The following is a 16,325-nucleotide window of genomic DNA, read 5'->3' as shown; positions in this document are numbered from 1 at the left end:
TTAACCAATGTAAACATAGTTGTCTGTAGACACACCCCTCAGCGGAGACAATGCAGAGGTTGAGTTACTGAAATGATGATTTCCCTGTGGGTTTGAAATCCTTACAACAGTGAGGGGAGACGTTATGGTCTGAGTGTAAGAGTCCAGTATAGCAGGTGCCTGCGCACCCACATGACTCAAATTGCTCCCTCACACAGTATGTTTAGGTGATCTCTTCTTTTGGCCCCTTTTGAATGGATTGTGTCCTCCTACGTATTCCTACGTGTTCCTCATCTTTGATATACGATGTCCAGCTTCAGCTTCTTCTGAAAAATCTTTCCGGGGAAGGGTGCTGTGCGTCGAAGCAGTCAACCCGATGTCCCTTGAGGGCCTCCGTCTCGAGGATGATGTCATCGAAGGTATATATAGCACATTGGTTTCAGTTCAGTTTTTCAGAGTACGCTTATGCTTCGAGAAACACGGCGCACTTCTTTAGTTCTAATCACGAAAATGTCTTCTTCCTCGACACCTACTACCCCGAAGACCGGGTTGAAGAAGTGTCAAGACTGCGACTCAAAAATGTCGATAACGGACCCCCATTGAGTATGTCTGTGGCGTCTCGGTGTGGAGCACAAGACCTTGTCCTGCTCCAAATGCCAGTCTGTGACCGGAAAGGCTCTGAAGGAGAGAATGGGGAAATTGGCGATAGGTGAAAACCCCCCAAAATCCCCATCGACTACACCGTCGAAAAAACCTTCTTCGGACGAGCCGAGAGGGGACTTTCCTCGAAGGAAGAAGGTTAAAAGATCCAGATCGAGGAGTGGCTCCCACCACTCCTCATTGTCAAGGAAATCGAAAAAGAGGCATCACCGGTTGCCTTCTTCGACTTAGTCATCAGACACATCCCCTGAGAGGGTCTCATGTCCCACTAAAACTTCCACACCGGCCGAATGGGAAGCATTGAGGTCAGAAATGCTGAAATTATTTGAGAGGCAAACACCCTCAGCAAGCCATGCTCCTACCGTGCCTTCCAAAGAAGCCGGTAAGAAAAGGGCTCAAGCCAAATCCTCCGCGCCCTCAAGCCCGGGACGAAGGCCAGATCCTCATCGAGAGCCGCCAAGGCCTTGACGAGATGAGAAATCTAAGGATCCTTCAAACTGTAGGTCGAAGCATAAGTCGAGATCGAGTTCGTCGACAACATGGGCGCCAGCTGCGCCCTTCACACCGGCCACGCCATCTAGACCAATGTCACCTTCCACACCATCGAAGTTGAAAAAGACTACAGTAAAGTTTTCGACAACTCCAAAAGCGTCAAGTTCACCATTTCTTAAGCCTTCGATGCCAATTCTAGACAAAACCTATATTCCTTTACCAAGGAAGGATTACTTCAAATCTCACGTCAATTAATGAGGAAAATGAGCCATCAGATAATGATGCACCATTTGGCCTTCAATAAGGTACACCGAATGTGTCAGAGTTTTATTTCTGATGAGTCTAGATTACAAGATCTTTAGGACAATTTGCAAACGGCCAGTGGGTCAGACACCTCACCAGAGCTGGAATTTGGTAGACCTTAAGCTGGTGAGCATGCAGATTCACCCTACAGACAATGTCTAAAGTTGTAGACTACTTGCGGTGGAGTAGGCCTAGCCTCCCCTATGAGCATTATTATTTAACGGACATCCTTGTTAAGGGTCTGCATATGGATGCCATTTTGCCATTTCACATCGCTCTCCAAAAAAGGGTGGCGGCAAATAGGGAAACGCCCAAGTCTAATCCGGCAGTAAACAAAAACCTGGCAAAAAAATACAGCCCATCTAGTAGTGACCCAAACTACTTATCAAAACACCCCACCACAGAGAGTCTGGTAGTACAGGCAGGGTGGGCAGTCATAATGTCGACAGTAAAAATGTCGACAGTCAAAAGTTCGAAAAATAAATGTCGAAAAAAATAATGTCGACAAACAATGTCGACATTTTTTCGATATTTTTTCGAAATTTTCTATTTATTGTATAAATAGATAAATAAATAAATATATAACTAAAACGTGTTGAGTATGAGAGGTGAGAGGGTGGTGGGGGATTTGGGGGTGGCAGGGGGTGTTGGGTGAGGGGGGTTGGGGGGACACCCCCATAGTAAATGATACTCTTTTTATTTATTTAATTATTGAATAAATAAATATATAATTACTATGTGTTGAGAATGAGGGGTGAGAGGGTGGTGGGAGGGTGTGGGGGGGTGGCAGGGGGGTGTTGGGTGAGGGGGGGTTGGGGGACCCCCCCCCATAGTAAATGATACTCTTTTTGTTTATGTATTTATTGAAAAAATAAATAAATATATATATAATTAGAATGTGTTGAGTATGAGGGGTGAGAGGGTGGTGGGGGGGGTGGAGGGGTGGCAGGGGGGGGTTGGGTGAGGGGGGGTTGGGGGGGACCCCCCCCATAGTAAATGATACTCTTTTTGTTTAATTATTTATTGAATAAATAAATATATAATTAGAATGTGTTGAGTATGAGGGGTGAGAGGGTGGTGGAGGGTTTGGGGGGGTGGCAGGGGGGTGTTGGGTGAGGTGTTGATAGTTCTAATTGACATTTTGTTTGTCGACATTTTTTTTTCTAAAAAATGACTCTTTACATTATATGTATAGGATGTCGACATTATTGTTTTCGACATTTTTTTTTCGACATTATGACTATAAACCGTACAGGCAGCTATCACAACTTCAAAGCAGGCAGTTTATCCAACTATCCCTCCAGATAGGGATGACAAGAGAGTAGGTGCATGGGCAAGGAAGGTATTTTCTGCATGGAGCATGGCTCTTAAATCAGCCAACTCTACATGTGCCCTAGCAAAATTCTCATTCACTCTGAGACTGTATTTCCATGGCGGTAGAGCACATTCCCGAGGGGGAGGAAAGAGACGGGTTCTAGGCTATTGTTAGAGACGGCAAAGAAGCCATGTGTGAGTCTCTTCAGTCGGGTCTGGATTCTGCTGACAGCATCAGCAGAGCCATGGCAACTTGCACCATAATATGCAGATTTGCGTGGTTGAGGAAGTCTGGATTTGCGCTGGATATGCTGGCCAGACATGCTGGCCAGACTCCTTAACCTCCCTTTTTAACGGGTTTCACCTTTTTGGCAACAAGGCTGACGAAAGCCTTAAGAAGTTGCAGACCTCGAAGGTGGCAGCCAAATCCTTGTGTGCCGCTATTAGGCAACCTGAGCCCTTTTGCCGCAGTGGACAGCCTTGGAGGGGTAGATATGTTTGCTACTACTCCTCAGTTGGAAGAGCAAGAGGAATGGCTGGTCAAAGAGGCCAAAGATGATCCCCTTGTGGTGGACGAGGGAGAGGTGCAAAGCCCGCTCATGCAGGTGCATTATTACCAACAGCCACTGCATCAGCCGCCTCAACCTCTCTGAGGTCTTGAGTCCTGAAACACCAGTGGGCGGCAGACTGTCTCAGCATCTGAAAGAATGGGGAGACATTACTTTGGATGCTTGGGCATTGGAATCCATAGCCCAAGGTTACTGCCTCCCCTTCATTCAGAGACCACAGGACCATCCACCAGCCATTCTTTGAGGGTTCCAGATCCGCTCCTTGTGCAGGTTATGTTGACCCTGCTAGAGAAAGGCGCTATACAACCAGTGCCTGTAGCAGAGAGGAACAAGGGGGATGGTACTCTCCATATTTCCTAATGCCCAAGAAAGACAGAGGACAGAGACCCATCTTGGACTTGAGATACTTGAACAAGTTCCTCAGGAAGGACACGTTCAAGATGGTCACGCTTTCTCAGATCCTTTAGGCCCTCCAACTCCAGGATTGGATGGTGTCATTGGACCTTCTGGATGCTTACTTTCATGTGCCAATCCATCTCAAGCACAGAAAGTACCTGAGGTTCGCCGTTGGCGGTTCTCATTATCAGTTTCGAGTTCTGCCTTTCTGGCTGACCTCTGCCCTGAGGGTTTTCACCAAGCTGATGGCGGTGGTGGCAGCGAGTCTCAGGAGAGGGGGGGATTCACGTCTACCCCTATCTGGACGATTGGCTGATCGGGGTGCGTTCTCCCGAACAAGTTCTCGATCATCTCAACGTCACCTGCCACTCTCTTTACAGACTGGGTTTCTCCCTCAATTACAAGAAGTCCCATATGACACCTTTTCAAAAGCTCCAGTTCCTCTGGGCTGTACTGGATACATCCTTGGGAAAGAGCTCACCATCCGAGGTGAGGGCTCAAGACATTCTGCAGATGGTCTCCAAATTTTAGACTGCCCAGCATCTCCCGGCCTTTGATTTTTTTGAGGTTGCTCAGCCTCACGGCATCCTGCATTTTTCTGGTGCCAGAGGCTCGCCTGAGAATGAGATGCCTTCAATGGCATTACAGACCTACTTCAGGGTCCAAGCAGGGTCGCACAGGATTTTTGGTGGTGAGCCTGCAAGGGCAATTTTCTGATGGGAGAACCTTTTTGTCAACCATGGCCAGAGATAACAGTAGTGACGGATACCTCACTCACGGGGCGAGGGGTCCACGCCAACGATCTGACAATTAGCAGTCGTTGGTCTCCATCAGAGTCCAAACTACACATCAACCTTTTGGAGATGAGGGCAATCAAACTAGCGCTGTACGCCCTTCTGCTCTCTGTACGGGGAAAGAATGTCCTGATAATGACAGACAACACAGTGGCCATGTAATACCTCAACAAGAGAGGAGGTGTAGGGTTACTACCACCGTGCAGAGAGGCAATGCAGCTCTGATACTGGGCATTTCAAGAAGGAATCTCCCTATCAGCAGTTCACCTAGCCGGAGAGGAGAAGACAGCGGCGGACGCTGTGAGCAGGCAGAGCACAGTCTCCCACGAGTGGGAACTAGCTCAGGAAGTCCTTCAAAACATCTTCACCCTTTGGGGAACCCCTGAAGTTGATCTGTTTGCGACCAGTGTCAACCGGAAGTGTGAACAGTACTGCTCCAGGGAATTTCCTCCAAGAGGAGCTCTAGGAGACATGTTAGTGGTGGACTGTGAGTTTTCGCTCCTGTACACGTTTCCTCCAGTCCCCGGTATTCCTCACGTGATCCTGAGATTGAGAAAGTTTGTGAAACTCATGATCCTAATTGCCCCAGATTGGGCCAGGAGGACATGGTACCCGGACCTTCTGGACGTGTCCATCTGCCCTCCAATACGTCTTCCACAAACAGAGGACCTTCTCTCGCGAGAGGAGGGTCGGGTTCTGCATCCAGAGGTCAACACTCTCAGCCTTCACGCATGGTTTCTGAGAGGCTGAGATACAAGGATTGGGACCTCCCGGATGACGAAATTGAGATTTTGCTTTCAGCCAGAAGGCCAGCAACAAAGTCCTTATAGCGTTGCAGTTGGAACAAATTCTGCAGCTGGTGCAAGGTCAAGAATGTAGACCCATTAGTATGTAAGACACCAGAGGTGTTATATTTCCTACTATAGCTAGCCAATCTGGGGCTCCAGGTTGAAACAATTAAAGGCTATTTGGCAGTGCTATCCATTTTTAAGCGCTCGTCAGAGGACTCTTCATATTTTAAGATCCCACTGGTAACTCAATTTCTAAATGGACTCACCCATGTGTTCCCCCCCCTCACCCCCATCATCTCCTTTCCAGTTTGGGACCTGAATCTAGTATTAACATTTCTTGTGTTCACCTTTTGAACCTCTGCATTCTCCAGCATTGGATCTTTCATGGATTCACATGCTTAGAATATTCCCCGTCGTCAGACTGGGATCCTTCGGTACACATATATAGCCTTTTCCTATAGGAAAACTTCTGACACTTTTGTGTCCTATCTACATCCTTTTGGGGCCCGCCTACGCATGCTCCGTAGGATGTCGCGGTATAAGAGCCCCGCCCCCGCGGCTCCCTTCAGATTTCAACCGTCTCCAAAGTAGTAGGATCTCCTCGCGTCGTCTTACTATTTTGTACAAGGTTGTGTACTTGGAGTTAGGTGAATTTTTCCTTCATGTCAGGAAAGGCGCTGTTCCGTCCGTGCGCGACGTGCGGCTTGAAAAAAGTTTACGAGGGGGATGGACATATGGATTGTATATACTGCCTCCACGCTCATCATTCGGCTGATAACTGTGACATATGCAAAGGGGTTTCTCAAGAGACCCTCAAAGACCGAAATTGACGGCTGGTGGCATGGTTGAATGATGGAGCGGGGGCATACGCCCCTTCGGAGGTAGGCTCCACACAATCGGCAAAAACATCACACCGCGCTGTATCGTCGGAACCACCGGCGAAGAAAGAGTCATCTCGGAGTCATTCAGCTAGAGAATCTACATCGAGAAAATCGTCATCTTCGTCAAAAAAGCATGACAAGGAAAGGCCAAAATCCTCCTCGGGCGATCACCATAGATCGACCACGAGTCGAGAGTCGAGTAAAAGCAGGCCAAGTGCAGAAAAGGCGGTACCGCCTAAACCACCTGCTAAGCCACCGTCGTCGACGGCCGTCCAGTCATCGGCCTCCTCCCTACCACTGACGCATGTGGTATCTACCGTCCCACCGACAACGACTGCGACGGTGGCCTCGTCGACGGAGGTTCTACAGGAAGCCTGGACGCCTGAAGTTTTCGATCCGATCCCTCCGGATACTTTACTGCAGGAACAGGCAGTGTCGCTGTCCTCGGGAGAGGACGAGAGCGGGAGAATAGCTGGCCCGGCAGACCTCGGGCTACGAGTGGTTGACAAGTCGTCGACGAGGGGATCTGGAATTCCGGTGTCTGCCCCTCTTCTCAATCCTCAATCTGTTTTGTCGTTGGAGATTCTGTCCACGCTTCAGTCTTTAGTACAGTCGTTGGACCATAGACTACCTCAGGTAAACCTGCCAGGGGTCCAGCCTGGGAATCAGAAGTGGAGTTAGAAACCCCAAGGAGCCCGGCTCACCCATTCCCCCTCATTCTATGATGGAGAAGGCGTGTAAGGAATTCGGTTTGTCCCAGGAAGAACAGAAAAAGGACTGTTTTCTGTTCGACCACATGGGTAAGAGAAGGAGGTCAGTGTTTTCAATACCCATACTAGATCACGTGTGGAGGGAGGGTTTGCAGACAATGCGTCACCCCTTTTCGGAACCGGCGGTAAAAGGTCACCTTGGGAAAAAATGTAAGGCTCCAGAGTCTTACCCCCAATTGCTTATCCTCCCGACCAACGCCTGAATCGGTGGTGTCGGCGGCAGCGGCGAGGAAAGCGAAGGCCCAGCACAAGTGCACGACTCCGTCTGAAAACGAGGCAAGACGTCAGGATGCCTTTGGCAAAAAAGTGCTATCCGTGGGAGCAACTACACTAAAGGCTGCAAACTCTCTGGCTATTGTAGCCAGATACGACAAAGAAATGTGGCACAGAGGCTGGCTCCGTTGCTGGATCATCTTCCGGAAGAGCATAGGAAGGTGGCGATGTTACTTGTCCGAGAGGGTGAGGAAGCCTCCAATCACGCAATAAACATCGCGGTTGACCTCGCTGAATCGGGCTTCAAGCAAGTCAATAATGGGGTTGTGTTACGACGACAGTCATGGCTTAAGTGTACCTACTTCAGGCCGGAGGTACAATACAAAGTATTAGATATGCCCTTTGAGGGAGACCTTCTATTCGGAGAGAAAGTAGATGAGGCCCTAAAGGGAATGAAAGAGGACTCGGACACGGCACGTTCATTGGGTGCCCTCCAGAGTGGCCGAAGCTACAAGTCTTTTCGTCCCTTTAGAGGGGCTTCAGGAAATTCCAGATTCTCTGCGTCAGGAGACAGATCCTTCGGTAGGTCGGCGTACCCCTCCCAGGGGTACAGGCGCGCTTCCCAAACAGCAAACCGACGCCGGAACTTCCAGACCTCCAGGAAGAGACCATCCTATCCGTCGTCGTCGAGAGGAAAGCAAAATAAAGATCAGCAATGACGAGCAACACACAGTTCTGGGGGGAAGAGTATCAGCCTATGTCGACGAATGGGAACGAATAACGACAGATCAATGGGTGCTGGACACAATAAGGAACGGGCATTCTCTAAAATTCAAGCGCAGCCCTCCGCACATTCCACCTGCGTTCGTCGCTCATTCCCATCTGAGGGTACTGCAACAAGAGGTAACACTCATGTTAGCAAAAGGTGTGATAGAATTAGTTCCAGCATCACAGAAAGGTCAAGGGGTTTACTCAAGATACTTCGTTGTAAAAAAGCCAAACGGAAAATGGCGTCCCATTCTAGACTTACGCGATCTCAACAAGTCCTTAAAGAGCCTAAAATTCAAAATGCTCACGCTCCAGGAAGTGATCCGAGCCGTTCAAGAAGGGGATTTTCTGGCGTCCCTGGATTTGCAGGACGCGTACTTCCATATTCCAATGTGTTGAAAACACAGGAAGTTCCTGAGGTTTGTGATAGGGCGGACTCACTACCAGTTCACGGTTCTTCCCTTTGGGCTCAAAACCTCCCCCAGAACGTTCTTGAAATGCCTGGCCCCAGTAGCGGCCTGGCTAAGGAGGCAAGGCCACCATGTATACCCATATCTCGACGACTGGCTGAGAAGGGGATCCTCCCCAGCCTCGACCAACACAAGTTTGCAAGCCACCATGCAGCTTCTACAACAGCTGGGATTTGCCATAAACTTCAAAAAATCCTCGCTGATGCCATCGAGAACGTTGGTGTTCCTGGGGGCACAGTTCGAAACCCAGTCGGGGCTAGTGAAGCCTTCCCTCGACAGAATCTCAAAACTCAATCAACTGGCGAGTCGACTACGGCGAAACACCAAGCTCTCAGTGAGAAAATACGTTTCGGTCCTAGGGGCCATGGCATCCTGCATCCATCTGGTGGCCAACTGTCGCCTATTCATGAGGCCAGTTCAGGAGTTCCTCGCGGACCGGTGGACACAGGCCCAAGGATCGTGGTCAGACAAGATAATCATCGAGGACGACAAACTACTTCAGACAGTAGTGGCAGAGTTTCCACAACCTGAACAACGGTGTACCCCTACAGGAACCGGAGTTCCAGCTAACCATAGTCACGGATGCGTCTCTAACTGGCTGGGGAGCTCACATGGGCACTCTTCAAACGCAAGGTCGTTGGTCTCAAACGGAGTCACTCCTACACATCAACGTGTTAGAGCTCAGAGCAGTGCGATGGGCCTTGAAGGCGTTCCTACCACACATCAAGGGATCGAGAGTACGAGTGCTGACGGACAATACGACGGCCATGTTTTATTTGAGAAAACAAGGGGGGACGCGACCCAGGACCCTTTCCATGGAGGCCCAGAAAGTATGGCATTGGGCATTAAAGCACGAGATTTCCATCGTGGCTCAACATCTCCCGGGAGTGAGGAACTCGCAAGCGGATTCCCTCAGCAGAAGGATGGCCCAGATACACGAATGGGAAATGGACACAGTTCAGCTGACGAAAGTTTTCGAGAAATGGGGTCACCCCCCACTGGACGTCTTCGCAACGAAGGAAAACAAGAAATGCGAGCAATTCACAAGCAGATGGCCTCAGGAGGGTTCCATGGGGGAGGCGTTCTCCTTCCCATGGACGGACAAGTTCCTTTATGCTTTTCCTCCATTCCCCCTCATACGGAGGACGGTACAGTGGATACGCAGGTACAGTTGCCGGGTAATTCTAGTGGCACCGTACTGGCCGAGGCAACCGTGGTTTTCCGACCTGCTTCACCTGTCGCTGGAACAACCAATAGCTTTTCCGAGAGTCCCGAACCTACTGTCCCGGGACAAAGGTACAGTGTGGCATCACAACCCGGACAGTCTCAACCTCACAGCCTGGCTCCTGACTTTTCAGAATTTGGTACCTTAGACGTTTCGGAGGATTGCCAGAAAATTCTGCAAGCGACTCGGGCCCCTTCTACCAACAAATCTTACACCTATAAGTGGCGAAGGTTCTGTGAGTGGTGTCGAGGACAACAAGGTCTACACCCGTTAAAGGTGACTCCGGAGCAAGTTCTGCCTTATCTGCTTCACTTGGCAGAGGGGGGTTTATCTTTCACATCGATAAAGGTGCACCTGGCGGCCATATCTAGGTTCACGAGGAAGAGACAGTCGTCTCCTCTATTCAGCGACAGACTAGTGAAACACTTCATGAGGGGTTTATTTCGAACTTTTCCCCCAGTAAAACGTTTTCCACCAACATGGAGTCTCAACGTAGTGTTGGCAGGCTTAATGAAACCACCCTTTGAGCCTATGGCCACGTCGGACATGAAATTCATATTGTGGAAGTTGGCATTCTTAATTGCTATCACGTCAGCTAGGAGAATCTCAGAACTGCAAGCGTTGGTTGTAGACCCTCCATACCTAAGATTCTTTAAAGATAAGGTGGTTCTGGCAACTAATCCTACTTTCGTTCCGAAAGTTCCTACAGTGTATCACAAACACTCGTCCATTGTCCTCCCTACTTTCTTCGCGACCCCATCATCGGCAGCGGAAAAAGCTCTTCATACCTTGGACGTTAAGAGGGCCCTAAAATTTTACCTACATCGTACACAAGAACTCAGGTCTACTCGACAACTGTTCATCGCGTATGGTCCGTCGACGAGAGGAAATGCAATTTCTAAGCAAGGATTGGCTCGATGGGTCTCGTTGACGATTGCGATTTGCCACTCCAAGGCCGGAAGGCCGCTGCAAGGGCATCCTAGAGCCCATTCTACAAGATCAACGTCCTCTTCAGCAGCATTATGGGCAGGAATTCCGCTAACGGACATATGCCAGGCTGCAGCATGGTCGGTGCCCCACACGTTTACTTACCCGCCACTACTGCCTTGCGAGGCAGCATGCGGACGAGGTGCAGATGGGAAGAGCAGTCCTGCGCCATCTGTTTCAATAAGGTAAGCTCTACACTGTGGAGAGTTTTTTCTAGCTGTTGGTAACGTATGCTTTATGGAGGTACAGATATGGGTAAAATTATTTCTTGTGTACCTATGCATTGTGTATTGTTGTGAGTGTATATTGCATTGCATTCTCACCGCCGTCTTCAGGTTTACTGCTATACAATCTATTGTAAGCATGTGAATCCATGAACGATCCAATGCTGGAGAAGGGAATAGTTTATCTGTAACTCCATTTCTCCAGCATTGGTATCTTTCATGGATCAACATGCGCCCGCCAGCCTCCCCGGAATGCAATGTATATGATTGATAGGTTTGACCCTTCCTACTTTGGAGGGGCCGAAATCTGAAGGGAGCCGCGGGGCTCTTATATCGCAACGTCCTACGGAGCATGCGTAGGCGGGCCCCAAAAGGACGTAGATAGGACACAAAAGTGTCAGAGTTTTCCTATAGGAAAAGGCTATATATGTGTACCGAGGGGTCCTAGCCTGACGGGGAATATTCTAAGCATGTGAATCCATGAAAGATACCAATGCTGGAGAAATGGAGTTACAGGTAAGAAACTATTCCCTTCATGCCCATTAAGGTTGCTAACATTTAAGACCATTCGATTGGTAGCATTAACTTCAGCCCGTAGAATAAGTGAATTGCAGGCACTATCAACAAAGCCACCCTTTACTATTTTCCACCAGGATAAGGTTGTTCTGAGGTTTAAGACTTCATTTTTACCTAAAATCATTTCAGATCTTCATGAAGTACAGAACATTTTATTGCCCACTTTCTATCCTCCACTTCATCCTGGCAAAGAGGAGGAGAGATTACACATATTGGATCAACGTGAGCTTTAAGCTTCTATATCTCTAGATTATCCAAACTTTCTATAGATCAGCTATTTATAGGCTATACAGGTCACAAATTGGGTCAGGCTGTGACAAAGCAGACCTTATCCTGATGGATCATTCTGGCAATCTCAGAATATTACAGGCTGGCAGGCAAGGATCTTACAGAAGGCTTAAGGGCCCATTCCACCAGGGGCATTCCTACCTCTACAGCTCTGCAAAGAGGTGCACTGATCAACATTTGTGAGGCAGCTACGTGGTCTACTATACACACGTTCACAAAGCACTACTCCCTTGAGTCTTCCCTCGGTGATGATGTAAGCTTTGGAAAAGCTGTCCTCCATGCGCTTCATGGAAAACATTAATAACTAAATTCTTACTCCCACCACCAAAACAAACACTGTTTTAGGAGTCTATCAAAGATGAGGAATACGTGGAAGGACACAATCCATTCGATGAACAAGTCTTAACCCTGCCAACGTTCTTTCGACTGAATGTTCTTCTCACATAATCCTCATCGCTCTCCCAGCCTACCCTACAGTAGAATTTCCCATGCTATTTCAGCTTTCGCTCCTTCAAAGCTTAGTACGGTCAAACCTGTGCTTATGTGGGTATTTTCTACTGTATGAAAAACAGAACTTTACTTTTACTTTACTTGAGTTTATTTGTAATGCGCATCCATATACCCTGAGGCGTGAGGGTGCCGACAGAGACCAACCGAAACGAGTAACCTAGAATGACAAAGTAAGAGAGATAGGCTGAGAATTAAGGGGAACAGATTGAGGGCCTGTGGCCTGTTCATTGGAATAACAAGGTCTTAAGCTCTTTCATGAAGAGGGGGTAGGGAGGAAGGGCCTCATAATGCTTGCGGCAGTGAGTTCCATGTCAAGGGAGCAGCACTAAAGAAGGCTCCCATCTGTACCTTCCTAGTTCTGCATCTCATCAAGAAAAAATAGTTCTGATTACTCAACCTCAGATTTTTACAATTAGTTTTCTCCCTGATATGATCTTGCATGTAGGTGGGCATGATCCCCAGTCTACATGTGAAGGTTATGATTAAAAGTCTAAATGTAATACATGCTTCCACTGGGAGCCAATGCAGTGAGCGTCTAGCCTCTGAGACGTGAGCACAGTGAGTAAGCCCAATAACGACTCTAACTGCACTGTTCTGTACCACTTGGAGTCTATTAATAACTGCTTTGCTGACTCCTACAAGAAGGTTACTGCAATAGTCAATGTTCACCCCTGTTATTGCTCGTGCAATTGATTCTGCGTTGGTTTGTGAGATGTATGGTCGGAGGTGAGGCAGTTATTTGATGTCTTAAATAGCTGCTGATACCGTACTCCCCACGTGGGATTTCATGTTTAGCAGCTGGACAAGGGTTACGCCAAGGATTTTTACTTTAGGTTGAGGCGAGATGGTCACCTCCCCCAGTTGAAAATGCTTGTAGCTAGGTTCCAGCTTAGCCAGAGTCGCTGGCGAGCCCACGATCATGAGCTCTGTTTTCCCTCCTATTTAATGCTAGGTTGTAACTCATCATCCAAATCTCTATGATGGTAAATATTCTGCTGAGTTAGAGTTTGTCTTGAGAATGGGAACCTCTAAGAGGGATAACACACTGAGTGTCATCGGCGTAGTTGGAAAATAGGACTTCCTGTTCCAAATGTGCAAAGAAAGTGGCCATAAAGATATTGTTAATGCATGGGTAGGTGCTGGCTCACTGTGATACCCTGTACTGGACTGGAATGAGTGGGGCCATTGCTTCATCAACACAGACCCTGCTTACCCTTTTTGCCAGGAAGGAGCCGATCCAATGTACTGCAGAAGGAGAAAAGCTTGCCACTTCCTCAAGTCTATCTGCAAGTATGGCGTGATCCACGAGATCGAATGCTGCAGATTGGTCCAGAGAGATAAGAAAGGATGTGAAGCCTTTGTCCATTCGACCCAATAACCTGGACTTCAACTCCAATAAAGAGGTTTCCGTGCCAAAACCCTGTCTAAATCCGGGTTGAAGAGGGTTGGATGGGGGAATTGGTTTAGATGCTTTGCTATCTGAATATAGGCAACGCAGTCTAAAATTTTAAGGAGGAAGGGAGTATTCGATATGGCCCTGTAACTGAAGCCAACGGGTGCTGTGCATGCTATATATACCTTCGATGACATCATCCTCGAGGTCGAGGCCCTCGAGGGACATTGAGTCGACTGCATCGATGCACAGCGCCCTCTGCCGAAATTATTTTCTGAAGCAGCTGAAGCTAGATATCGTATATCAAAGATGAGGAATACGTGAGAGGAGCATCCAGTCGAAAGAACGCTACCAGGGGTAAGTAACTTGTTATTCTCCCTATTGTGTATTAATCTGCTGGCTCCATAAGTTTGGGTTTCTGGGAACAGAACACATTTAAGAACAGAGGATAAGCCTAAGATCGCAAAACTGTTTTCAATTAAATGGTCCATTTATAATAAAGCAGGAGTACTAAGACATGTCTGTATACACAGGAAAAGTCAGATGAGGTCTGTGTGGAAAGAACTTATTATTGATACTTGATTTGAATTCGAGGTATTGGTTTAATTGTACTGCTTTTTTGCTGGTTTTAATGCAGGGTGTGCCCTTGGATACAAGCAAACTGCCAGCTGACCAGCGACTACCACCATACCCTTACAATCAAGGAAACCTGCTCTTACAGTCTCAGCAGCCCCCAATAACACAGAAGCCTTTACACCAATCCCAGCAGCTTCAACAGACTTCATTGCAACAACAAAACCAGGGACAGCAACACAACTACCAAGAGTGTCCTCCGCACCAAACCGAGCAGCAGCATCAACACGACCAACAGGAGCAGCAGCATCGGCAGCACCAACAAGAGCAGCAACATCGGCATCAAGAGCAGCAGAATCGCCTCGAGCAACAAGAGGATTCACACCAACAAGAGCAGCATCATGCACACCAACAAGAGCAGCATCATGCACACCAACAAGAGCAGCATCATGCACACCAACAAGAGCAGCATCATGCACACCAACAAGAGCAGCATCGTTTACACCAACAAGAACAGCATCAGTCACACCAACAAGAGCAGCATCAGCCACAACAGGAACATCCCCTTCACCATCAAGACAAGAAACATCTGAATCTCCAGGAACAGCAACATTCACACCACCAAGAGCAGCATAGCCTCCTCCACCACCCAGAGGAGCCGCAGCTGCATCACCAAGAACAGCAACATTCGCACCACCATCACCACCACCGAGCTCAAAGACCACACCAACAAGAGCAGAAGCAGCAAGGCCATATCCAGTCACAACAGCCAGTGCCCCAGAATCACCACCCCCTGCGTCAGTATGCTTTTCCACAGTACCACCAAAACTCTTCATTGCAGCAATATAACCATGCGGTTGGAGACTTTAATCTGGGGAGCGTGAGTATTTGCCTCACTACGGGCAAATTATAACTTGTATATATTCAATCTTCCTTCATATGTAGACCAGAGAGTAGGAACTGCTTCTGCAAGTGGTGAGTTTGGTGTACATTTGAAGGTCACTGAAATACTCCTTTGTGATGTCCTATTTCCTGAATACTCTTAGGATCAAAGATGGTACCTAGCATGATGCGCAGCATCATAGATTAAAATGGTGTGTGTTCGTGTGACCATGCTTCATTCCCCTCACTCGGAGACCTGCCCCACTTACGGCTCGTGCCCTCCTACTAAGTTAGCTGTGTATTCCGACCTCCAATCCTTTTCTCCACATGGGTAGTACTGAAGCTTGTAGTAAAGGTGTGTGTTTGCCCCCACATTGTTTTTCTTTGGCCATTCCCACAGTTATGCCACATACTTCGGGGGTAAGCATTGCAGATCAGCACCCTTTTTCTGCCTCTGACCCATGCTTCCTTTGTCCACAGTGTCATAGGCATGACCACTCCAGGATGCTCTGTTTTATCTGTCATGCTTCTTTCTCCAAACCCCTTCGGTCATGGCTCAGAAGGTGCAAGGACATTTGTCAACCACTGTCACTGAGTTTGCCGAAGAGAAGCAAAGTCAATATTATTTTTCACAAGGACTCCCATCATGGTGATTCATTCCCAGCGAGTCGCCTAGCCTGGAAGTATTTCTAGACCCGCTCCTTAGTCATTTACTGGGGCTGCGGACCTGCTCCTTATCTCAGCCAGGGACATCAATAGGGGGTCCTCTGGAAGGTTATGATGTGCTTAGTACATGGGTCTGCAAACTTTGGTTCTCCATGTGTTTTGGTCTACAAGTCCCATGGTCCCTCACTATTGGCTATGCTAACTGAGGCTAATGGGAGTTGTAATCCAAAACATCTAGAGAGCCACTGGCGCAGTAGCTGTGCTTGAACCAGGAGCCCTGCACAGCTTAATCACCAGTTTGAGTTGAGGGCTGCTTCTCATGTGATGTGCTGGCTCTGGGTCAGAACCTTTGGTGGCACAATGCAGGTCTCCTAGCCAAATAAATCAACAAGGGGGTTGCACTCATATATACATACTACAGTAGTACAATTGAAAGACATTTTCACAAGAAATCAGTACTTTGACGTATAGAAACCCCAATGAAGTGCCTGCACAGATATAATCGCAGACCAAACCTGAATAAAGAGGCGCCCTGCACTCACAAAAATTGAATATGTCCATTTTTATTAAATTGATGACAATAAAACTCACAGTACAATTA

At 48.1% G+C, this 16,325-nt stretch overlaps 1 protein-coding gene across 8 annotated transcripts in view; it reads left to right on the top strand.

Moving 5' to 3' along the window:
* The window catches only part of CRTC2 (CREB regulated transcription coactivator 2), a 1,479,582-nt gene that overhangs the window by 1,087,521 nt on the left and 375,736 nt on the right, over positions 1–16,325 (top strand). For all 8 annotated transcript variants that reach the window (XM_069651423.1, XM_069651414.1, XM_069651405.1 and 5 more), the window contains one exon: positions 14,241–15,056. In XM_069651423.1, coding sequence (XP_069507524.1) covers positions 14,241–15,056 — 816 coding nt within the window. The remainder of the gene's footprint in view (positions 1–14,240; positions 15,057–16,325) is intronic.

The sequence above is a fragment of the Ambystoma mexicanum genome, chromosome 1p (genome assembly GCF_040938575.1).
Source record: "Ambystoma mexicanum isolate Mex_15411 chromosome 1p, UKY_AmexF1_1, whole genome shotgun sequence".
Taxonomy (NCBI): domain Eukaryota; kingdom Metazoa; phylum Chordata; class Amphibia; order Caudata; family Ambystomatidae; genus Ambystoma; species Ambystoma mexicanum.
The sequence above is the reverse complement of the archived record's forward strand: the minus strand, read 5'-3'. Positions and strand labels throughout refer to the sequence as shown.